The sequence below is a fragment of the Solenopsis invicta genome, chromosome 11 (assembly GCF_016802725.1).
Source record: "Solenopsis invicta isolate M01_SB chromosome 11, UNIL_Sinv_3.0, whole genome shotgun sequence".
Lineage (NCBI taxonomy): Eukaryota > Metazoa > Arthropoda > Insecta > Hymenoptera > Formicidae > Solenopsis > Solenopsis invicta.
In genome coordinates, this window is record NC_052674.1 from 4780540 (window position 1) to 4791049 (window position 10510).

Sequence of the window (10510 nt, forward strand, 5' to 3'; positions counted from 1 at the left end):
AAATGTATAATTATTTAAATTTATTTCACCCAACATTTGGCAGTTATTATCAAACTCTTTCTTTCAGTGTCCTTTTCTTCGATCCTCCGCAAGGAGAACGTTTGCACAACAATGATACAAGAAAAAAAAAAAATATGTTCTTTGACTCACCGATCCGATGCGCAACGAGCGGAGTTATTGAGCTACGAAGCTACGTTGATTACTGTAACACACAAATATAAAATTTAAAAATTAAAACTGCGCTCAAAATAAGAAATGTTTTAAAAATCAATTCTTATACACTTAGAAAAATATTTCTTTGAGTCAAAAATTATTTGTTTGATTCAAAGAAATTTGTGTATTGCTATACGGTTAAAAAAAATTTCTAACTTAAAAAAATTTTTTGTTTGACCTTTTTATTAGAACTGAAGAAATGGTTCGATCATATATACAACGCAAATATTTTTTTAAATGAAAAAAATATATTTTTAAAAATCAGAACAATTAAATTATCTCTTACACTTCTACCAGTACATTTTTTAAATTAAACAATTAATTGTTTAAAATAAACGAATAATTTGAACAAATAATTTATTTACTTTAAAAAAGATTGATATTGTGTTATTTCTAGAAATTAAATAATTTTTTTTTCTTCAAAGGTATTTTTACTTCAACTTAAAAAAATCAAGTTGAAGAAACGATTTCATCAACTTAAACATAACTTTTCTTTAGGTGTGTATAAAATTTTATATAAATTTTCTTTCTTTGAGTAGCTTTTTTGTAATTTATTGCGATAAGATCGTATAAAAGGAACAAAGATTATTTTTATATAAATGAGGAATTATATTTACCACAATGTTGCTCCGCTGGGGCCCGATACCTCTCCCAGGCCTCCTCCTCCTCTCAGGTCCAAGTTGTCAGGTCCCTTTCTTCCGTTGCACTCGCGAAACACTCGCGAATAATATATTAAAATCACGCACGTGGACTAGTTAAATCCATTAGTCCAGTTACTTTGAACGACACTCCCGGAACAAACGCGACGCGACGAACCGGTTGCGGTTCGTTTATTTAAATCATCGACGAGTGTATATATGATAGCTTAATACATGGAATAAGTTCACTGAAGCAAATAAAAAAATAAATGAGAGTATGTAATTGAAAATAGATCATCCGGCCAGATTGGTCTTACTTTTCATTAAACCCGATCGAATTAATTCATTTAACCGTATGTCAGAGCCAAATAATTTGAGTAACGACGAATCGATTACGACTGAATTAAAAAAATAAAAAATTTTTCATATGTTTTCTTATCGAAGAGATGTATGTATTCTACAGAAAGAAAGTTGCAAAAAATTATGTTTAATAATATAATTAGAACTTTACATATAATTTTTAAAGACAATTACTTGCTTTCTTAAAATTTCATGTTATATAGTCAATAGAGGAGTCTGCTCTCCTGAATTTTATCTACTTGATCTCGAATAATAACTGAAAATGTAATTAGGACAGCTTATTCGTATTTGTAGCCCACAAAAATAAGATATATTAAAAATATAAATAAGCAAAAAGTATTCACAAAATTTTATATTCTTGCTTACAATGAGAAAAATAATTTAATTATATTAAAAAAAATTGAAGAATTGAGCATTCCTGATAAAACCAGAAGCAGAATTTTTGATAATTATAAGACGACATTGGTTATAATAATCTGACTGTTTGACAGATTTAACTATAATTTGGCAATTCCTACAAGATTTCTGATTTGTTCGTTCTTGAATAGATGTATTCGTTGAATCTAATTAAGATTTCTAATTAATGCAACACGAACCTTTCCCAGTGATAAAGTTTAACTTTAAAAAAATCATTTTATATCTATGCAAGTATCTAAATTCCTGTCACGTGCAAGAGACATTGTTTGTTACGCAATTAAAAAATACCGAAATACCGAATTATCATTTTGGACCCGATAGATACGGGATCGATAGTGAGGTCGTTGCGAATGCGTTCTGCCTTTTGTATCACGTTTAACGCACGTCTAACGTCGACTAAGCTTTTTTAACCACGATTCGTACGACACTTGTATCTTACAAGCCATAGTCGCAGGCAGCAAGTCACTTAAAGGAGACGCACTTTCTGGGGTGCTTTGTCAACCCGCGACATGCTCACAAATCGTGGTTAATCCAGCTGATCGGCCGGTTAGACGCTAAGTTCAATGAGACATGGTCTCATAGAACCGATAACGTAACGAAAAGTCAGAGTGCACATTGCCTCGATCTCCGATACCGAATCGTACCCCATAATTTCAGATGTGTTCAACCAAAAGCGAAAATTATTTTCTGGACGAATTACAATGTCTAGTGCATTTATTACGAAAACTTGAAGTAGAAATAAAAATTGTACATAAAAATAAAAAAATTTCTGTATTAAAAAAATCATTCTATAGCGTTGCAAGTATCTTCTCGTGGCACCTGCAAGAGACATTGCTTATTAGGCGATTAACGAAATACCGAATTATCATTTTGGACCCGATAGATACGGGATCGATAGTGAGGTCATTGCGAATGCATTCTGCCTTTTGTATCACGTTTAACGCACGTCTAACGTCGACTAAGCTTTTTTAACCACGATTCGTACGACACTTGTATCTTACAAGCCATAGTCGCAGGCAGCAAGTCACTTAAAGGAGACGCACTTTCTGGGGTGCTTTGTCAACCCGCGACATGCTCACAAATCGTGGTTAATCCAGCTGATCGGCCGGTTAGACGCCAAGTTCAATGAGACATGGTCTCATAGAACCGATAACGTAACGAGAAGTCAGAGTGCACATTGCCTCGATCTCCGATACCGAATCGTACCCCATAATTTCAGATGTGTTCAACCAAAAGCGAAAATTATTTTCTGGACGAATCACAATGTCTAGTGCATTTATTACGAAAACTTGAAGTAGAAATAAAAATTACACTTAAAGATAAAAATAATTTTTGCATTAAAAAATCATTTTGTAGCGCTGCAAGCATCTTTTCGAAGCATCTGCAAGAGACATTGCTTATTAGGCGATTAACGAAATACCGAATTATCATTTTGGACCCGATAGATACGGGATCGATAGTGAGGTCATTGCGAATGCGTTCTGCCTTTTGTATTACGTTTAACGCACGTCTAACGTCGACTAAGCTTTTTTAACCACGATTCGTACGACACTTGTATCTTACAAGCCATAGTCGCAGGCAGCAAGTCACTTAAAGGAGACGCACTTTCTGGGGTGCTTTGTCAACCCGCGACATGCTCACAAATCGTGGTTAATCCAGCTGATCGGCCGGTTAGACGCCAAGTTCAATGAGACATGGTCTCATAGAACCGATAACGTAACGAGAAGTCAGAGTGCACATTGCCTCGATCTCCGATACCGAATCGTACCCCATAATTTCAGATGTGTTCAACCAAAAGCGAAAATTATTTTCTGGACGAATCACAATGTCTAGTGCATTTATTACGAAAACTTGAAGTAGAAATAAAAATTACACTTAAAGATAAAAATAATTTTTGCATTAAAAAATCATTTTGTAGCGCTGCAAGCATCTTTTCGAAGCATCTGCAAGAGACATTGCTTATTAGGCGATTAACGAAATACCGAATTATCATTTTGGACCCGATAGATACGGGATCGATAGTGAGGTCATTGCGAATGCGTTCTGCCTTTTGTATTACGTTTAACGCACGTCTAACGTCGACTAAGCTTTTTTAACCACGATTCGTACGACACTTGTATCTTACAAGCCATAGTCGCAGGCAGCAAGTCACTTAAAGGAGACGCACTTTCTGGGGTGCTTTGTCAACCCGCGACATGCTCACAAATCGTGGTTAATCCAGCTGATCGGCCGGTTAGACGCCAAGTTCAATGAGACATGGTCTCATAGAACCGATAACGTAACGAGAAGTCAGAGTGCACATTGCCTCGATCTCCGATACCGAATCGTACCCCATAATTTCAGATGTGTTCAACCAAAAGCGAAAATTATTTTCTGGACGAATCACAATGTCTAGTGCATTTATTACGAAAACTTGAAGTAGAAATAAAAATTACACTTAAAGATAAAAATAATTTTTGCATTAAAAAATCATTTTGTAGCGCTGCAAGCATCTTTTCGAAGCATCTGCAAGAGACATTGCTTATTAGGCGATTAACGAAATACCGAATTATCATTTTGGACCCGATAGATACGGGATCGATAGTGAGGTCGTTGCGAATGCGTTCTGCCTTTTGTATCACGTTTAACGCACGTCTAACGTCGACTAAGCTTTTTTAACCACGATTCGTACGACACTTGTATCTTACAAGCCATAGTCGCAGGCAGCAAGTCACTTAAAGGAGACGCACTTTCTGGGGTGCTTTGTCAACCCGCGACATGCTCACAAATCGTGGTTAATCCAGCTGATCGGCCGGTTAGACGCTAAGTTTAATGAGACATGTTCTCATTGAACCGATAACGTAACGATAAATCAGAGTGCACATTGCATCGATCTCCAATACTGAATCGTATCCGTAATTGCACATGTACCCAATTGAACGTGAAAATTATTTTTGTTTGATCGTAGTGCCTTGTACGTATACCACGAAGAAGATTAAATAGAAGTATAAATGCACAAAAAAATAAGGTCTTATTGCGTTGGTTAATATTTTACAAAGTCAACCAGTATGTCTGTTTAAAAACAGATGAATCAGATATTTTGTAGGAATAACAAAATTAAAATAAAGTCTATAGATCTTTCTAAGTATAAGATATCGAGTTCTATTATAATTATCAGAAAATTCTAATTTCATCAAAACGCACTCATACAAAACACAAGTAGTGTCATATCAATAATTTATTATTTCATATATAAGTGAGAATATAAAGTCTTTTTGAAGAATTTACAAACTGACATAATTTGCTTACATGAAAAAAAAACTATCTTCTTAATTAATGCAAATTGTGTCTGTTTACGGTTATAAAATCTTCCAAAAAAATTTTATATTTTGTCTTCCACTAAAAAAATGATCTAATTGTATTAACAAAACTTATAGAATTGAAAGTTCCTAGTGAATCCAAAAGCAGTTTCTGTTTTTATTTTGTTAATTTTGATTATGGGATTATATCTAAATATTAGATTTTTATTTACTACCTGTATCAAATTAATACAATTTACCACTTTGTTTATTAAAGTGAACACAAATATCTTACAATTAGTATGTATATTCAAATTTATTATGTTTCTTTAGAAAATTTAATACTAATTGCTATATCTATTTGAATTCTAATGTGTTCTAATGAGAAATATGAATAACCTCTCTGGTTAGAATTTATATATTTTATAGTATGAATCATTTATGGGCAATTCATTTATTCTCTAACATAAGGTCCGGATGAAACAGGCAAACAAATTTTTAATATTATGGTTATTTAAAATGAGCTTAACAAATTGTATTTTTGCTTTAATTTTTTTATCTCTATTTAAAATACCTATACTGTGTGTACTAAAGTTTTATATTTTTTCAATTCAATATTATTCAATTCGTCATTAATCATTTTGGTATAAACACAATTTTTATTCATTAAATTATTATTATGTATGAAACACAATAAAAATTTGCATTTATTATTATGTCTTGAAATAATTATAATTTACGGAATTATTTTTATGTCACGACATAGTTTTAATAAATGGAATTATTTTTATGTCATAACATAATTTTAATTTATCTATTTAAAATTATGTCTTGACAGAATTATTTTTATGGCCATAATAAAAGTTACAAATGTTTATTGTGTCTGAACATAATAATAATTCCATTCATTAAAATAATAGACGCGACATAATTTTATTTATTGAAACTCAATTTTTTTGAGACAATTTATTTTAAACATTTTTGTTAGAAAACGTTTTTTTTGTATTATTAAAAAGTAAAATGTATTGCTATAGTTCATAGTTTTGTTACCTCTTTTATAAATTTTTTTATCACTCACCAATCAATGCGCAACAGTGGCGTTAACAGACACATCGCTACGATAAATCTGTAATAGATATAAGATCCTTATTAATGTAGCTCTCAAAACAATCAACGATTCAAAAGACAATTTTTACAGACAGAATTTTTTAACTGCTTTGAAATTAATATATTATATTTATGCATTTTCAAAAAAAATAACTTCATAAAAATAAATTTAAAAAATTTTAAATTAAAATATCTTTTAATTATTATTATTTTTAAAAAAATGATACAAACAATTAATTTTACGTATGTAAGCAATAATGCTTACCGCAAAGTTTGTCTTCCGAAACCCGATACCTCCTTTAAGTCTAATTTATTTCCGAGTTATCAGATCTCCTCTTCAGATTATATTCCCACAATGTGCAATAATGAAATTGTAGTACATATGATACTATACAATCTGTAACACAGAAAAGTATTCAAATACAAAAAAATGTTCAAATAGAAATAATATTGAAAATAAATATATGGAAAAATTGTTCTTGCATGCAAGTTTTTTTTTCATAATTTCAATAAATATGTAATAAAAGTATAAAGTTTTAATGAAAATAAATTACTAAAATACCAGAATCGCGCGCTATGTTGTAAACGAATATCAAATTTATGTTTTATGCGATAATTAGGTGTTGTTAAAAATAAATGCATGGTTAATGTAAACTTTGCTTACTAATTAAATGAATCATAACGCCATTCGTCCCTGAGTTGATCCTTTCTGCGTACGCCGCGCGTTCTGCAAATAAAAAGTAAATACAATTAAGAAGACGAAATGATTTCATTTCCCGCGCGGACAACTTCATAGCGACGCCGCACTTGTGACGTAATAATGCTACACATCCCGCTCTCAACTTCACATTTATGCACTGGTCCGCGTCTCAAGCAATAAATGTACGTTGTCTTTTATGACAATTATTATTTTGTATTATATGTTAGAAGCATATTAATACTATAAGCTCGACATCCGCGCGCGTTACTTGCAATCAGATAATATATGTATCGCCGTTGTCAACAGGTAACACGATATACCTTCGATCAACTAATTATTGCAAAATACGCATTTGTACGAATCACCGGTATGAGTAGAATTTGTATATTACGCGACGGCTAAGCTGATAATGTTGACGCGATCGAGATTGAAATTGATTTCGTTCATTTGTTAAACGAGTCGCGACGCCGCTCGCTCCAGTTCCGATCTATCCTGCATCCGCCGCGTACTACAATCACATATGTAAATGTGAATCAAGATGGCGAGCCAGCTTCGTTTTCGCGCAGTGAATTTTACACGCCAAGCTCGACGCTACGCTCGCGCCGCGGCCGCGCAACGTACGACTATTGAATCTACGTTACGTGATGATTAAGTTTTGGCAATAATTATTAACGCGAGGTTTTGCTCACCTGTTAAACGAGCCGCGATGACGCCTCCGTTCTGGAGCACGTCCATCCGCGACCGTTGCGTTCTGTAAAAGAAACGTGAATGCAACTGAAGGTGGCGAGAAGCGGCTTCGTCTCCGCGCGGTTAACTTCACGCGACAAGACTGACGCCGCGTCCGCGTCACCGCAGCGACTCGGCGACGCTATCATGTCTCGCACTCAATTTAGCGATTAGGCATTTTCCGCAACATATTGTCGAGCAGCAAACTTGTCTTTTATGATTATTTCGCATTCGCTAGAGTAAGCGTACTAATATTATGAGGAAGTATCCGCGCGCGTCATTCGCAACATAATATGCTCGTCGTTTTGTCAATCATTTGCGATATATTTTTTCGACACTAATTATTACGGAATGCGCATTATCGATCGACTCATTAATATGCCAGCACCGAATCTTTAGGAGGATTAACTTAATTGGCGGTAAATGTTATCGCGAGATTACGACAGATTTACCTATCAACGAGTTTGCTACGTCACTCGCTCCCGCTTCGATCTGCATCGCGTTCACCGTCTTTTGTAATCAGACGTAAATGCAAATTAAAATGGTGAGCCGGCTTCGTTTTCGCGTGGTCAACTTTACATGCATCGAACTCGAAGCCGCGCTTGCGCCGCGATCGCATAACGTATGAGCATCGAATCTACACGTTACGCGATAATTAAATTGACAATAACTATTGATGCGAGGTTTCATTCACCTATTAAATGAGCTGCAATGACTCCTCCGTTCCGGAGCCCATCCGTCCCGCGGCCCTTGCGTTCTGAGAAAGAAACGTGAACGTAGCTGAAGACGGCGGGAAGCGGCTTCGTCTCCGCGCGATCAACTTACGCGTCAAGATCGATACTGTGTATCTCGATCTTAACTTTGCATTTATTTTTCGCATCACGATATAAATTATCATTACGTTTATGACATGTCTCAGATTATGATTATATCTAAATAACAATTAAAAGATACGAATAAACTAAAATATGAGGCAAATTGTCTCTCTACACATCAATCGATATCGAGTCGATTAATCGTTTTTGGGCTTGCAAACTGTAGTTTGAAGATGGCCGTGTGATGGTGCTACCTGTCCAATTTTTCAGTTTGCATTTGCAATTTCAGTTGAAGTGTGTTGGTCCTCGTTAAGTGACTTTGACAATTGATCACGATTCGGTTTTGTTCTTTCCTTTTTTATCACCTGTCTCGTCAAAATGTTTCCATGTAGCTCGCAAAAGAAATACTGGATATTTAGCGATGAGAACGATTTGACTGTATTGAGAGAAAAAACCAATGCTGATTTTATTGCAAAACATGGTGTCAACATGACTGTGAGTCTACATTTTCATAACTGTTTATTTAGAATTATCGCTTTTTCAAACGACGTATTTATTTCTTTGTGTGCTTGTGATTTCCAAGCTCAAATATTATCGATGGAAACCTTTGTAGGTTATGTATGCACAAACATATATGTATACAAAACATTGGCAATGTGCTATATTTTTCCTGTATTTATTTCCAATAACAAATCAATTAAATTAACAAATAGTATAATTACAAATGTTTTATTGTTTGTAGCCAGAGGAAAGGGAGGAATATTTTCTCTCACATGCAGAGGAGCGAACATTACTCCGTTTCTACGAGTTGCAATTGAGGGACTTCTGTCGTCGCTTCAATCCACCAATGCCTCGTGCTACTGTGGCCACTGCTTTGCATTACTTCAAAAGATTTTACCTTAGAAACAGTGTGATGGACTATCATCCAAAAGAGATTTTGGTCACCTGTGTATACCTAGCGTGCAAGGTAATTATTCTTCTTGATTTTATGATTTTTTATAGAATTTATAAATTGAATCTTTTCATATAAAAAATAATGTTATTTTAGGTTGAAGAATTCAATGTGTCTATATCTCAGTTTGTAGCAAATATTAAGGGAGATAGAGAAAAGGCATCCGACATAATTCTTAATAATGAATTACTTCTCATGCAACAGCTAAATTATAATCTGACTGTTCATAATCCATTTAGGCCTGTGGAAGGATTGATGATTGATATAAAGGTACATAATTTTTGAACATTTAATGTTTTTTTATGTATGACACAAGTAAATATGTTATACATACTTTCACAGACAAGGTATGCATCTTTGGAGAATCCTGAAAAATTACGACCACACATAGATGAGTTCTTAGAAAGGGTTTTCTTGACAGACAGCGTTCTTCTTTATGCTCCAAGCCAAGTTGCATTGGCCGCAACCTTGCATGCAGCATCCAGAGCCTCTGCAAACTTAGATAATTATGTTACTGATATACTCTTCTCGAGAGAACAATTGAATGGGATTATAGAAGCTGTGCGAAGTAATTAAGTTTTATATATTCCATATATTTCCCATATACTCTTCACAGCATAAGCTCTCTCTATTCATATTTACGAATTAATTTTTACAGAAATACGTTCAATGGCTAAATGTGTGGAACCACCCTCACGAGAAATAGTAAAGGCCTTAGAGAAGAAACTAGATAAATGCAGAAATCAGGAAAATAATCCTGATAGTGAAATGTAAGTATATTTTTAGGTAAGTTTGACATGTTTTACAAAGATCGTTCGTATAATTTTAAAGAATTTATAGATACAAACAAAGAATGCAGGAAATGTTGGATGAAGAAGATTTACAGGATAATGAAAAATATGCAAAAATTATTCAAGATCAGGCAGCTCACGACGACAAAGTTTTGGGAGTTAGAAGAATTTTATCTCCTGCTCAGTGATATTAAATATAAATTAATAATAAAAACATTATGTATGGTAACAATTTTGCATATAATTGCACACATTCTAGAAAAACTTTGGAACTCTATTTTTTTCACTTTCATGATTACATAGGATTTTACAGCGACATTTTCTGCATTTATCACTAATTTAAATATATAAATACTTTCATTTTGTTCATTCTTTTTTAAAAAAAGTCAAAATAAATTTATAATTTGTATTTATTTATATATAATATTAAAAAATTATTTACTTTGTACATTATATATTCTTATTATAAATGCATATGTAGATACATAAAATTATTAAAAATTTTTATTTTAT

The 10510-nt window shown here is 33.5% G+C and overlaps 1 protein-coding gene and 1 long non-coding RNA gene across 3 annotated transcripts; one reads left to right on the forward strand and one right to left on the reverse strand.

The window, feature by feature from the left end:
• LOC105194691 lies at positions 1-8193 on the reverse strand. 2 transcript variants are annotated; one of them, XR_850663.3, is made up of 7 exons: positions 8134-8193; positions 7403-7464; positions 6678-6740; positions 6279-6410; positions 5985-6032; positions 831-1099; positions 1-202 (listed from the first exon to the last, which is right to left on the reverse strand). It is a non-coding gene; the product is annotated as an uncharacterized LOC105194691 (long non-coding RNA). The 2 variants fall into 2 exon arrangements; XR_005575906.1 differs by lacking the exons at positions 1-202; positions 831-1099 and having other exon boundaries at positions 5838-6032.
• A 312-nt stretch (positions 8194-8505) lies between these two features.
• LOC105194692 (cyclin-H) lies at positions 8506-10313 on the forward strand. The gene is made up of 6 exons (XM_011159750.3): positions 8506-8749; positions 8997-9221; positions 9303-9476; positions 9549-9774; positions 9865-9976; positions 10047-10313. Exons 1-6 carry the CDS (start codon positions 8633-8635, stop codon positions 10183-10185), a joined length of 993 nt encoding a protein of 330 aa, XP_011158052.1. The 5' UTR covers positions 8506-8632; the 3' UTR covers positions 10186-10313.
• Positions 10314-10510: the final 197 nt, after the last annotated feature.